Source organism: Schistocerca cancellata, chromosome 7 (assembly GCF_023864275.1).
Source record: "Schistocerca cancellata isolate TAMUIC-IGC-003103 chromosome 7, iqSchCanc2.1, whole genome shotgun sequence".
NCBI lineage: Eukaryota > Metazoa > Arthropoda > Insecta > Orthoptera > Acrididae > Schistocerca > Schistocerca cancellata.
In genome coordinates this window covers 308,012,892-308,027,728 of record NC_064632.1, presented here as the reverse complement: position 1 = coordinate 308,027,728, position 14,837 = coordinate 308,012,892, and the positions used below count along the sequence as shown (strand labels likewise).

General features: G+C 37.3%; 1 protein-coding gene across 2 annotated transcripts in view; it reads right to left on the bottom strand.

The window, feature by feature from the left end:
• The window catches only part of LOC126092031 (TBC1 domain family member 15), a 64,851-nt gene extending 50,251 nt beyond the window's left edge, over positions 1 to 14,600 (bottom strand). The window contains exons 1-4 of one of the 2 annotated variants that reach the window (XM_049907427.1): positions 14,435 to 14,600; positions 14,235 to 14,333; positions 2,276 to 2,390; positions 1,981 to 2,179 (exon numbers count right to left, since the gene is read on the bottom strand). In XM_049907427.1, the coding sequence (XP_049763384.1) occupies positions 1,981 to 2,179; positions 2,276 to 2,390; positions 14,235 to 14,333; positions 14,435 to 14,461 (440 nt within the window). In that variant the 5' untranslated portion in view covers positions 14,462 to 14,600. Of the gene's footprint in view, positions 1 to 1,980; positions 2,200 to 2,275; positions 2,391 to 14,234; positions 14,334 to 14,434 lie in introns of those variants that run through there. The other variant, XM_049907428.1, reaches the window with a different exon arrangement.
• Between the last annotated feature and the right edge of the window lie 237 nt (positions 14,601 to 14,837).

Below are 14,837 nucleotides of genomic sequence, written 5' to 3'. Positions count from 1 at the left end.
ATTACTGTGAGAAATATATTCTGCAAGCAAAAAGCAGCAATTAACAGATTGTTATACTTATGATCAACATAAGCTGCAGTCTGGCAAATCAATATGAATATTAACCTAACATGGCAGAGTCTGAAATTCAAAACTGTAAAAACTTGCCAGGATTCAAGACTGGAATTCCTTATGACTACATGGCATTTTAACATGTTTCTTGCAAAGAAAATATAATTTCTCGGGAGGTTCTAAAGAAATATAGCAAGCCCTTAACCATTCTTCCAGTACAGATTACAATTGCTCAATATCATTCATATAATCCATTATGGGGACCTTCAGACGTGCTACTTCAACATTAAAATCAGCAAACCACTATTTTTGTCATGAGAGTGGGAGTAGTACCTTGCAACATGCAATCCCTACTGAAAATAAGACATATTACATTGAATGAATTGAATTAGCTAAAATTATTTCATATTTCTTAATAGTTATCTTCTGTCCAATCATGTCTGTAAAAGAGCAAAAGAAAATATCTTGGCCTGGCAGTGAAAGACTTTAGAGACACACAGACATTTCAGTCCTGTCGGAGTCCCGCTTCAGGGCAATGCACTTTGCACACATTTTTACCAGTGAACATGTGCCACTTCAAGAATTCAATCATGGGAAGTTTATGGAATACCCATACCTCTTCAATGGAATCTACCGGTATATGTTCTTGGTTCTCCATTGCCAAACGATCTTTGGAGGCATATCCTTTGTCTCGATAATGGTGGTTCCATCTTCAACAATCTTAGTGCCTCAAGCATTTATCAGCTAATCTGCCCAGAATAATTCCATATTTATAACCAGTTACTCTTTTACCATTTTCATGGTGTAAGCATGCAGCACCTTACTCTTATACAGTCTCTGGGCTGAGTGGGTAATGTGGTGAATAATGTGGGGATGTTTCGCCCCGGTAGCTGAGTGGTCAGCGTGACAGACTGTCAATCCTAAGGGCCCGGGATCGATTCCCAGCTGGGTCAGAAATTTTCTCCGCTCAGGGACTGGGTGTTGTGTTGTCCTAATCATCATCATTTCAACCCCATCGACGCGCAGGTCGCCGAAGTGGCGTCAAATCGAAAGACCTGCACCAGGCGAACAGTCTACCCGACGGGAGGCCCTAGCCACACGACATTTCCATTTCAATGTGGGGATTCTATCTTTTCCACAAGTTATTTGGCAATTACATGCTCTTTACTAGCCTGACCATGGTTGGGAGTCATTGCTGCTGTATGGTCTTCTATGACCGAAGTCCACACATAATGCAGTTTTCACTGAGATCTGCTCTCTAGATATGAAAAAGTTCCACAGTCTCTTTTATGTCCACTGCTGATATTTACATATCTGAGCCATCAGATTATAAAGCTGTGCAATGTTACAAGGAAAAATACGCAGCTTTGCAAGCAAAATATCAAATATACAAGAAAGGGATGAACAGTACACACTACACAAACAAGATCAAATTGACTGTAGATATCAAACTTCTGCTGTCTGAATATTTTTTATTGCCTTTGAGCATATTGTCAGTAGTATAGGTATTGCATAGATTCTTGTACAATTACAAGTTTTGCACATTTCTGATCCCCATATTAATGAATAATGTCTTCATGATGTGAAAGCTAATAGTGCATTACATAGGAGTCAGCAAATGGGGTCTAGGAATAAGGTGACTATGACAATGTGTTCATATAATCTTCTTTCATCCCTATGGTTACTTTTATATGCATTTTATCAATTACAAAGTATCTGTCATGACCGACAAATATTCATAATTCAATTCCACAAATATCTTTGCATAATACTTTAAACTTCAATCATAATTATAGTAAGAAGATAATTAAAACATATGGTGATACATGATTTTCACCATACATGGAAATCACAAATCTGTTGCCAACAAGAAAAGAACTACAAAGCAACAGTTATTTTCTCACAAATAAAAGAAAAAGGTTATCTTACCTCACAGTCTTTAAATTTCCTTTCAGCGCATCTACAAAACAATCTGCATTTCCATTCTGAAAGAAGAATGAACTGTGTACTGATCCATCTCTCTGCATTACAGTGAGCTGTTGCTTATTTCTTGTGACTCTGAAACTTTTGACATCCGATAAAGGAATTCGAAGACATCTGCTTTGTGCCTGACTATCAGAACTTGAAGCTATAACAAATAATGAAAAACTACACTGTTACGTAAGATCACACTAACGAGACTTAAAAGTAAGAGTTTCATAACCAGAATAAAAGTAACACTCACAACTCACTGTTCGATTACGGTTCCCGACAGTATGTACAACAGACCAATCTTGGTCATGAGTCTCGGAATCAACAGACACCTCTGATGTTTTCCACTCAATAGCCTTTCCTGTGGGCTAAGTTTCATACTCAGTATTAAAAAGTAGTATAGTGCATGAATACTACAGGGTGCAGCAATGAAACTTGCAGATTTGAATGGGGTGCTGTAAAGGGATATATTGTAGGTCAAGAGTGGGGATGGTCTCATTCAAAGCACTGGACTAGTAAATTCGTTACCACTTGCCCCAGCACCAAAACCACCTTGGCCAAATGTGCAACACAGGTGTTTGTTGCAGAGGTCTACTTTTTCAAATACCAGTTGATTGTCACTGCGCATCATTCATTTTGTGCACACTACAATATTCCTCACAAACCCCTTCTTTCTGGCAGCAAATCAGTTTTTTTCATGGGTGGACAGCTTCAAGACAACTGGGAATGTGCAAAGAGGAAAAATGCAGTTACCTCAGCTCATGTGTTCACGACAAAACATCGAAGCAGTTAGACACTAAATTTTTTAAATTCATTGGCACTCAGTATGTAAGCATACATCTGACCTCCAACTTTCTGATCATTCTGAGGTCTATCTTCATGATAATGTTAGTTTCCATCGGCAAAAGTTGGATGTTGAGCAAGAAATCAGTGTACACAATTATTTTGCACGGCAAAATGCATGGAAAGAGCTGCTTGAGAAGTTGCCTCAGAACTTGCTAGTGTTTTTTTGTGATGAGCTTTGTGAAGTCTTAGCAATTTGTTAACATATCTGAGAACTACTACTTACCCAGTCTTTAACAAATTGATTTTGGGAATGCATTTTTTCAGCAAAATGGAGACATGAGAAATGCAATGCATGTTTTAAAGGGAAGTTCTCTGGAGACTGGATCTTGACAGGTTATTTTCTGAGATCAGAGCACGTGCTCAATATAGCCTTTTGCTATTCTTTTTTTAAATGAGGCTATATAAAATCATCATTACCATCAGTTGTCTATGGATCTTTTACACCCGAAGGACAAAATTCGTCTAGCAATAGCCCACAAAACCAACAATGTGCTCAAAAGAGCTAACTTAAGAAATTGATGAAATCGATGTACTGACAATATACGGTATTTACTACATATTTTTTAAGTGTATAATTCTGATTTCCCAAATAGGTAGAAACACAAGAAGAAATAAGTCATGCACTTTTTTTTTTGTTTTGTTTTATTGATCTTTTGAGTAATCAAGTTTTGCTGCTGCACCCTGAAATATGAGGATTGTACTGAGACTCATAAGCAAACAGTTTATATATGTACATCACCATAATCTACAAATTTTTCTATTACTTTTCATTTTCTGTTACTTTTCAACAACCTCCATTTCTTAGCACACGTTCCACACACTTATCCATGTATAAAAAATTCCTTTTCTGTAGATGTACTACTTCTGGATGTCTTCCAACGTCTCATAGTATTGCACTAACAGCTGTTTTCTCACAGAACCATAAAGACGGTATAATGACAAACTGGGACAAAAAGGCAGGGTATGGAAGGCTAATTTTCTTCACAATGACAAGCAGTGAGAGATCATGTACTACCATGGTTCAAGATGACTATCTTCCCAGGGCACTTATGGAATGATATATTATGGAGGTTCCAAGATGCCTGGACATAGTGGAGGGCATTTATGGTGTGTCCAGAATACAGGAGATCAAACAGAACACAATACACTGCACCTCAAAAGCCAACACCAATAGTTTCCCAGCAGATCATATGATTCTTGCTTTCTATTTTGATGGAGAATCAAAATTGTACCATTCTATACTCGGGTGTTTTCTTTCAGGTTTGTAACGAGAACTAGTTTTTATCATCTGTTGGAGTATTTGCTAAATAAACTTCCGCTCCATTTTGAAATCTCTGAAGAAATTTTAACATGATGGTTCTTCCCTGAACTTTGTGGTCTTGGGTAAATAAATGCCCCATGGACACAAATGTTTTGACAACCTACACTATCAATCATTCTGTACACTGCATCATACCCTACTGCAAGTTTTGATGTGATTTCATTCACAGTGGCATGTCCATCATCTCTTGTGAACCTGTTAACTCTTGGTGTTGTGTATTGCACAGGCACTTCTAATGTGAAGACAGTCTTAGAAGAAATTCCAAAGCAGCTTTTGTTCTTTTATGAGGAATTTAATGACAGTACACAATAAAATAAAATCTTAATAAGTTAATGACATCACAATATGTCAACACAGTGGAAAGTCTGTAGATTATGAAAATTTAGTCTTTTTATCAGTTTGTTAGAATTGCAGTTCTAAAAACAGGTTAGCACACTAATTTCAGTATGATCCTCATAATACAATACATGCTAAAACATGACAAGGGGATATACACTTAGGAATTCACTGTAATTTCTACATTACTGTAATCTTTGCAACTGTAATGACTACTTTTAACAATAAGGTTAATTGTAATTGAAGGTCATACTGTACTGATATAGTTCGCATCACAGTGCTGACCAACTGCAAGCTTTCTAAACACATTACTTGACGAATGAATATGTTCAAAGATCATCTAGATTCACTTCTGTGTAGTATATGGGACAAGTTTTATTTTTATTTTCTTGTTTTATCTTTAGCCATCCAAGGATCATCTCTCAATGATATAATAATTGTCACAATACTACAATGAAAATCCATAGCTCAAAACAGACAGAACAAAATGTTTTATGAAAATATTAACATACTTAATATTTGATGTGTAGTAACCATCTACTGTGGAGCCTTTGGATTACTCGTTCACTCACTTTACCCAAGGCTGTGTTCACCAGCTGGGAAAGCCTCTGTCATGATTCAATATTCCATCACTATATACAATGCACTAATTCATCTGGACAAAGGTAGTTGAAGCAATTTACATGAAGCATGGAAAACCCAATACTGTTCAGAAACCAGTAATTCTGTAAGCCAAATTTCTTAATCATTGGGTCACCTTATATTGGGTGAGTGTGCAAGGGGCAGTAGTCAGATCAAGAATACTCTTCTTGAAAACCAAAATAAATTTAATATGCAAGCGAGAAGTATTGTATATGTGAACTATATGAATACAGTTCTCAGTTGCTGGATATGTATTTAGCATGTCTGCACCTATAATTTGGGACTAAATGGCATCCACTGCACCCACAAAGAGAACAGTTTTATGTAAATCAAGCTAAACTACATCCATTTCTGAAGTTCGTGTTCCGAGTAGCATCTTACTTTCTGCACACACACACACACACACACACACACACACACACACACACACAAAAGAAACATTGTTTCTGAATTAGTGTGTTTTCTTTGCTACGCATTATCTCTCATGTCCTTTTATGAAAACTATTCAGTGAAAAAAAAAATAATTATTCCCCTTATTATGGGTTACAGTCTCATCACTGCTTGATAATAAATGGACTCTCTTCGTTACTGGTAACAGTTTCTATGATACTTCAAAATTAAGTAATTTAATGATTTCCAACAGAACACTCTTGTTAATTCCCTTTTTTCATATTGTTTTTACAGATTACGGGAAGCAGTCTTAGAAATATACTAAGGGGATATTACTGCAAATGAAGTATGCAAGTTCCTATAGATTTTTTGAAAATGAATCTTTCGACAAGACTTTCTCTTTTGTATTAGAAGTGGCAGCCACTGCTTGAATTTATGTGGTAAGGCACAATGGAACAAACTGAAATATCTCAGAACTGTGAATTTCTATAGGAAAAATCAACAACTGTTGTCCAGGACCCCAGTGTAGCCAACCCCCCCCCCCCCCCCCATTTTTGCGGGCTGCTCACAGAAAAATTTTGCTTACACAAAAAAGGATAAAAAATTATTAAGGGAGTACCAGTGCAATCATCCACCACATTTATACTCAAAGAATTATGTATTGCCAGTTCTCTGCATTTTAATTCTACACAGTATACTTCAGATTGGGGGGGGGGGCTTGTTTAAGAGTAAAAGCCACAAAACAATTTAACCTCCTCCTCTAGAACATTAAATTAACACCTCATTTTTGACTGCTGTTGTAGCATAATGGATAGTGTAAATGACTGGAAAAAGAATTTAACATTCATAATATTTATTTTAAAATTTTTTCTTAATTTTTATTTTTCTTCAGTTATTTGCTTCAAATGTAATATTTTTAAATTTTCTAAGCCTTTAGCAAGTTATTGTAACCATTGTTTTAACTTTCTTATTTGTTCTCATTTCTCCCTTGGGCTCAAAATCATTGGTGGATTTGCAGTTACCAATCACAAATCAATTCTTTTTTGTTTATTTTTTTGCATTTTCCTCTCACATTTGCTTTGCGAGTCTGCAGCAAATAGTACTGATAAGAGGCAATTACAATCCAAACATTCTTAATAATACCAATCAAATGGGTTGCAATTAAAAATCAACGTATCATCTATCACTGGAATTTCTGGGATCAAAAACAGTGTAATGCAAGAGAGATTTGGCGACAGCTACACATTCATATACACCGCAATATACATTGACATTCACAAGGGGATTGCTGGCACAAGCGTTCTTACATATGCTGGAGGCCAGAAATAAATTTAGACCTAAAGTTGCTAAAGAAATTGAAAATTTGGAGTCAGAATACTGAAACGTGGCCGTCACCTGCTCAAAATCAGGAAAATTAACGAAAGCTGTACAGACAATATGTGCAATCTGTAATGAAACCATACATAAAAGAAAATGACTTTGTTACTAGTTTATTCAAGGAGTGGTAAGATGGTCAACACTTTATACAACAAAATATTGGTGAACAGTGTTGGAGGGTCAACAGAAGCGACCGATCCCACGCGTCGGCTTTGACCCGTGACGTAAGGGTGTTGTCGTGTGTGACGTCATGACAGCGCGGAGTTTGGTTTGTAAGTGTGGCGTGTTTGTAGATGTCGTCATGTTGTGGTTTGTTGTGCTCTCTGGTGGTATGTTCAGGGTTTTCGTTTGTGTGGTGTAATGGGCTCAGCTTGCTTTTGCTCATTATCCAGAATTGTTAGTGTCGGCTGTGTTTGTAGTGGAATTCTTTTCAGTGAGTTAACGATTTTGTGTGAAGGTTAATTTAGTGTTGTTCGCTGTACGTCGTGTGGTAATTTAAGTAAAATTAATCGGTTGTTGTTTTTGTTCAGGAATGGATATGAAGGATAAAATTAACAGTGCGCAGGTCAAGGGAAGTGTTCGATCCCAATGTGTGGCTGTGTATATTGATATTTGTATCGGGAGATGTTTTTGTGCTATATAGGCCAAAGGAAGTGTTTGATCCTAATTTATGGGATCGGGAGCTGCTGTTGAGGTCAAGGGAAGTGTCAAGGGAAGTGTCAAGGGAAGTGTCAAGGGAAGTGTCAAGGGAAGTGTCAAGGGAAGTGTCAAGGGAAGTGTCAAGGGAAGTGTCAAGGGAAGTGTCAAGGGAAGTGTCAAGGGAAGTGTCAAGGGAAGTGTCAAGGGAAGTGTCAAGGGAAGTGTCAAGGGAAGTGTCAAGGGAAGTGTCAAGGGAAGTGTCAAGGGAAGTGTCAAGGGAAGTGTCAAGGGAAGTGTCAAGGGAAGTGTCAAGGGAAGTGTCAAGGGAAGTGTCAAGGGAAGTGTCAAGGGAAGTGTCAAGGGAAGTGTCAAGGGAAGTGCCAAGGGAAGTGCCAAGGGAAGTGCCAAGGGAAGTGCCAAGGGAAGTGCCAAGGGAAGTGCCAAGGGAAGTGCCAAGGGAAGTGCCAAGGGAAGTGCCAAGGGAAGTGCCAAGGGAAGTGCCAAGGGAAGTGCCAAGGGAAGTGCCAAGGGAAGTGCCAAGGGAAGTGCCAAGGGAAGTGCCAAGGGAAGTGCCAAGGGAAGTGCCAAGGGAAGTGCCAAGGGAAGTGCCAAGGGAAGTGCCAAGGGAAGTGTCAAGGGAAGTGTCAAGGGAAGTGTCAAGGGAAGTGTCAAGGGAAGTGTCAAGGGAAGTGTCAAGGGAAGTGTCAAGGGAAGTGTCAAGGGAAGTGTCAAGGGAAGTGTCAAGGGAAGTGTCAAGGGAAGTGTCAAGGGAAGTGTCAAGGGAAGTGTCAAGGGAAGTGTCAAGGGAAGTGTCAAGGGAAGTGTCCGATTCCAGATGATAACTGTGTTTAGTGGTATTTGGGGAGTTTTGTGATATCGGTTTTTTTTGTGGTTTTGCATGGAGGTGGGTGTCTAAATTTGTTTATATTTAGTTTGCCCCCCACCCAAAAACACCTCATTTCCCGCTCTTGTCCTGTTAGTGTCATTAGGCTTTTTGAGGAAACTGTGTGTGTTTGTTTTTCGATGTATTTTCGTCCTCATAATGTGTACGTACCGACTTTATATGCGCCACATTGGAATCGCGGTGTTCGGTGGTTTCCGCCATATTTTTGACGTCATGGGTCAAAGCAAACGGGCGGGATCGGACGCTTCCGTATTTCCGTGTTGGAAATGCTACATGCACTGTCAAAATCATTCCTCAAAAGTGTACTCCTGTGTCAGCCATGTGACGTATATTTTTATTGTCAGGTGAAAAATATTATTAAAAGATGCCAGAGCACACCTGAATTACTTCAAGATAAATCTGAAATTGCTACATGTGGAGACGTAATCAAAATACATTCCACTCTTCATTGGATTCTTTGTGCACCAGTCTTTCAAAACATAAGGTATGCCTGGTATGGATCGAAGATGCAGTGAAAAGACATTATTTCATAACATGAACGAAGTGTGCTTCCCATTGAATTTGATGAAGAAACTATGTAAATGCAGAAAGATAGCTTTCATAGTTTGTCCATTGTGCAAGAAAAATTTATGTTTCAAATGTTTGTATGACAATTACCACCCAAAAAACTACACCTCACAATGGAAAATTTTTGTGACTGTTGCACTGTCAATATGAATACTAATAACTATTTCACTTTTCTGTTGCTTGATCGGTATTTTTAAATGACTAAATATTACAATACATAAATAAAAAAGAATTAAAACCATATGGACAAAGATTTCAAATGAAAAAAGAATGGCAGGAAGACAATATGAGAGCAAATAAAGAATACAATTGTTATAATGACTTTACAAAGGATTAGAAAATTTAAAGGTTTACATTTGAAGCAAATACTGAAGAAACTAGATTTTTTTAAAAAAAAGAATCATTAATGAATGTGACAAAATTCCAGCCGCCACTTCAGTTTCCTAGTCTTCCAAGCTATCCATTATACTACAATGGCAGTCGAGCATATGGCATTAATTTAATATTCCAGAGGATCAGGATAAATTGTTTTTCAGCTGTTACTCATAAACAAGGGCCCACCAGGGTGAACATCTTTAGGGAGTGATACCTGGGTTCTTAACCTACACCACCCTATAGGTGGTTGCAAACAGTCAACTGCACAGCTGGGGACATCTCCTTTTAAGACAGACATGAAACCAACACACACTGTAACACTACAAGTTTACAAGTCAAGTAGTTCCACAGATGACATTGAAATAATGTACCTATGACGTGATAAAAGAAATTATACTGGTGGTTAAGGGAGACCAAAGTTTGCGAAGGGGGACTGGAATTCAATATTAACAAGAGGAAGAGAAGGAAAAATAGTATGAGAATATGGACTGGGAGAAAGAAATTAACCAGGGAGAACTTTACTCAGGGCATAATTTGATCATCACTAATACTTGATTTAAGAATCATGAAAGAAGTTTCTTTAAATGGAAGAGACCTGGAGACAGTAAGGTCACAGGTTGATTATATAATGGCAAGACAGATTACACACCTAGATTTTAAACTGGAAGACACTTCCATGGGCAGATGCAGACACTGACCATAATTTATTGGTTATGAACTGCTGATTAAAAGCAAAGAATTTGCAAAAGGTTGCAAAATAAAGAGATGATACCAAAGGTAACTTTGAGAGATGAAACAGTGAAGGCTGCAGTGGACCAAACAGGCAAAAAAGATGAGGCCTAATAGAAATTCTTGCATCTCTCATAAGATACTGAATTTCATTGAAAAAGAATGGAGATGTCCAAGAAATGAGATTGACCGAGACTGCAAAACAGCTAACAAGAAATGGCTAGAGGGAAACGCTACTATACAGATGCACACACAACTAAGGAAAAGACAAATGCTGCCTATAGGAAAATCAGACCCATTTGGAAAAACGAGAAACAGCTGTATGACTATTACATCTCAGATGGCAAGCCAGTGTATTTATAAGGACAGAAATGCAGGAAGAGCCAACCCTCCCAAAGCCCCACCAACACACACCACTATATAGAACTGTACTCTTCTTTCAACTTTATAAACAGGTAAAACTAGTACAAAGTTGAAAAAATAACAGAAATGTGTGACTGCTGAAAGACTAGAATGATCAGCATTCTATTAAAACAAGAAAATCTTAGTGTTTTTGGCATCCAGCAACCTCTTTTAACTGCAGAATGCTTACAATATTCATCCGATTGTTACTAAAATGGATGGTTGCTGGTTACCTAACAAGAGCACCAAACTGCTATGATACTCTAGGCATGTGGACAAGCAAGACTACATTGCTTAAGACTTTACTTGCTTATATACTGGTATAGTAAAGCAAGACTACATCGCATAATACTTCACTTGCTTATATACTGGTATAGTAAATTGTCTCTGTAAAACGAAACCAAAACTGCCTGTACAAAACTAATTAACAACAGGAGCTTTAGAAGTATAAACCTGTTTAACCTAGATGTGGTTGGCTTATTACTAAAACAAAGAACTTATCTCTTAATGTTTTAAGAAGTCATACCTCAAAAAATTCAAAATATACTCTACATTTAACCATCCTCTTCTAAAACAGAGACAAAAGTAAATCCCCAGATAAGTTGAGAATGATTTAGTCAGTAAATAAAAGACACCCAGTTAAATAAATATAGTATTTAAAGTGATACACCATTTCCTTCATATACCGTTTTGATCATCACACTAAAGGACTTGTGTATAAAAGAGCACTATCTTAACTCTCCGTCTGGCACTATAATTTATTAGGATTGGTGAGACACTTATCAGACCCAATTGTTCTGCTGACTACCTGCAGTTTGTTTTTTGCTACTTCCAACCACTGTTTCCCAGAGACATACAATCCTACTACTCGGCAGTGATTTGATAGAATGTTGTGGGATTGCACACGGCATTTTGAATTCCTACTACCAAGTAGCATGTTAACCTTTTCTTTTTATCTGCTACAAAGCATTTTGGATATTCGGAATTACTTTTTCCTGGTGGGTTCAGTTGCTACACTGCTGTTATGGGATACAGTGATGGCTTCTCACTCCTTCCAGTAAGTTAAGAGTGTGCACACTTCTATGCACTAATTTGTTAGTTGCTGGGCAAGGAGAAATCCAAAATCGTGACCAGAGAAAACAGTTGACAATTTGAGTGTATCCCTCCAATTTGACACAATATACATATAATAAAATCAAGAAACACCATTGAAATAACTCCTTCAGATACTAATACACAAATAATGCTGACACAGCGTACTAAGCACCTTATAAATATTCTTTATAAAATTCCATCAGAGAGTACTTGTCAGTGCCTTGTGCTCATCTGCTGTGGCATTTAAAAAGTTCTTTGATTTTATGAAATTTGCTCTTACATATTACTGGTCTCATACCCACATTTGTAAAAAAATTCGACCCCTGGTACCTCTGCCATGCACCACACAGTGGCTTATGGAGTACATAGTACGTACATCCAGAAATTTACATCATTCTTCTTCTGCTCATTCTTTCAGCCCTTCAATGGTCAGGTGTAATCACCAAATTATGGCTGTAAGGTTGGGTGAAGAGAAGGGGATTGCAAAATAATATATGAACAGAGTATTTAATGGAGATGACATACTGTTATAAATCATTATGTAACATTTGAAACACTTTGCTAAGGTACACAATTCTCTCAGATAGTGGGGTCTGATGCATCACTAACTACACATTAGTGGAAGCACTGCTTGCAAAGAAAGGACTAAATATGTTTTAGCAAATATCCTTGCATACTCTATTTGAAAAGTGATAAAATCGGTCATATTTCAAAGATGTTTCACGTAAAATGCAAATTATTGGCTTTGGCCAGTGACAATGATAATAGCTGCTATCACCTCACCTATTGGTGCATATATTCACAGTTTTGTCATTAGCTGGCAAAGCCAACAAATTTAATATCTATACACTTGATCTGTAGCTTAACCCAAAGTATAGGTTAGGTTGGAAGGGAAGAGTTCAGTTGTGAGTTGGCGAAGCCAATGCATTTAGTACTAAAACAACCTGGTTGTGGTGTGAGGGAATGCGGTTAAGACCATTTGGGATTGGGGGGTAGGGGGGGGGAAACGAGAATACAATATCCTACAATATCCAATATCGTATGGGATTTCCCAGAAACAAATAGTAGTAGTAGTAGTAGTAGTAGTAGTAGTAATTATAATCAAATGATATCACAATTTAGAGCTACATGACTGTTTACAATGTCCCCACATGCTGCAAACAGATAAAAGCTATAATTTTATATATGAATAGGCTACCTGTAATATGTTTTTGAAGGCTGTTGTTTTGAAGAGTTCATTTCTGAGTAGTCAACTGATCAACATGAGAGAAAGAACATGGTTATGCTCTACAGGTTTAACCAAAGTAGCCAAGATTTCAAAAAAAAAAAAAAAAAAAAAAAAGTATCCAAATCATTAGAAGTTTACCTAATTAGCAGCTTGCAAGGAAGTGGCTTATTGTATGGGTCTCAATAGCTTATCATAACTGCAGATGTCTCCTCACAGCTTTATATTTTATCTAATACAGTCTATTAACTAATGACATGTCATGTATTAAAACTGAATCATCACCTTTTAACTATTTTAGAAGCCTGCATAAACACCTATGTAACTTAAGAACCTCTAAAAGAATTTACACTGATCAAACAAATTAAGATACTGATAAGCTTTAAAGACAAACTAATACAAATAATTTTGGGATCAATTGCCTCAAGAAACAGGCTGTCTTGGTCTTCAGGACAGCTAGTGTCAGACTACCTAGTGCAACTTTGTATGGGGAGAATTTAATGGCAGTTCACAGGTTTCAACTTTCACTTTTAGTGAGAGGGGATTGTTTCATTTTGAATACAAACCCATCTTTAAAGTTCTATTTATCTGTGCTAAAAACGATACAAATTAATGATACACCTTCCCATATTTTCAATGAAAGGAAAATGGCGATTCAGAATGACTCAAGTAAGCACTGCATTAGTGACCATGTAAATAATGTGGTAATGATGCCCAGGTTTTAACTTTTGTTTTTGTGGGTTAGGATGTGTACCAACAATTCAAGAAGGGAAAGGATATGCTGGCAGTGTCATTAACATTCTTTCAGTCATTGTATTCAGGAAGTGGAATGCACAGCTTTGAATATTTAATACCGCAGCACAGAAACTGTATTTTCCCTAGTCAAAATGGTACCTGCTTGGCCTTCACCGCAAGCTGTCAAAAGTTTTATGAACAATGGAAATATACGATGCACCAGTCGGCAAAAAGTATGACATGTCAACGAAATATTTTAAGTCTCCATAATAACATTGTTTCGGACTCATGTTGGTCAATTTGTTTTCTTTGTAACTAAATGACTCCATTACTAAGAAACCACAACAGCGTTGACTAATTAGAAGACATAAGTTGCAGTGCCTGTACTTTTGTATTAGAGTGCTAGGTTGATCTAACGTAATACTATACACAGATCTGCTTTCTTTACACTCAGACACAATTTATCAAGTTTTCAGTGACCTTTGAGTATTTTGCTACAAACGACCTGTGACCTCTGGTGAACATATCACTAGCCTATGGACTAACAGTGCAATGTGCCAACCATGTAACTTGGTAGTAGTCTTGTCAACTTCGTGCATTAACTATTACACTCCAGCTGTAACACTTACAAATTCCACAATACTCAAGGTGCCCAAACTATGGCCGTCATCATCTTTTCCATGACTTCCATGAATCTTCAACAGCACTCCGTGGTGGCTGTAGAGATCCTAAAAATGTCAGAAGAATATAATACTTCTGCACAAGTATCGCCATCACCATAGGACGCAATAAATTTATTTCAGGAGAGATGACAGTACGTAACACTCACAGTTCCATTTCCATTGTATTCTTCCATATCGAAAACTATATGTATAGACGTCGCAATCCGTTTCTTCACTATTCACTTAACTTTGTTTACTATCTGCCAATATCACCTTTTCCATCTACATGACACTCATGACGCAACCACATGTACAAGGATCACATGACCACAAAGTTTACGGGTATCAGTCGTCTCTACTTATCGACTTAATGCTAGCATCTCTGACTTCCACATCCATGAGTCCTAGGGAAAAAAAAAAAAAAAAATACAACTAGCCTAGCTTGCTGAAATAATCTTCGATTTCTTAAAAAATAAATCTTATAAATACCTCTCAAAGTCAAGTTTTAAGTCTATGGTTTTTCTTGCAATCTTTCAGTCTTTACTACTGAAATGAAACTCTAAATCGCAT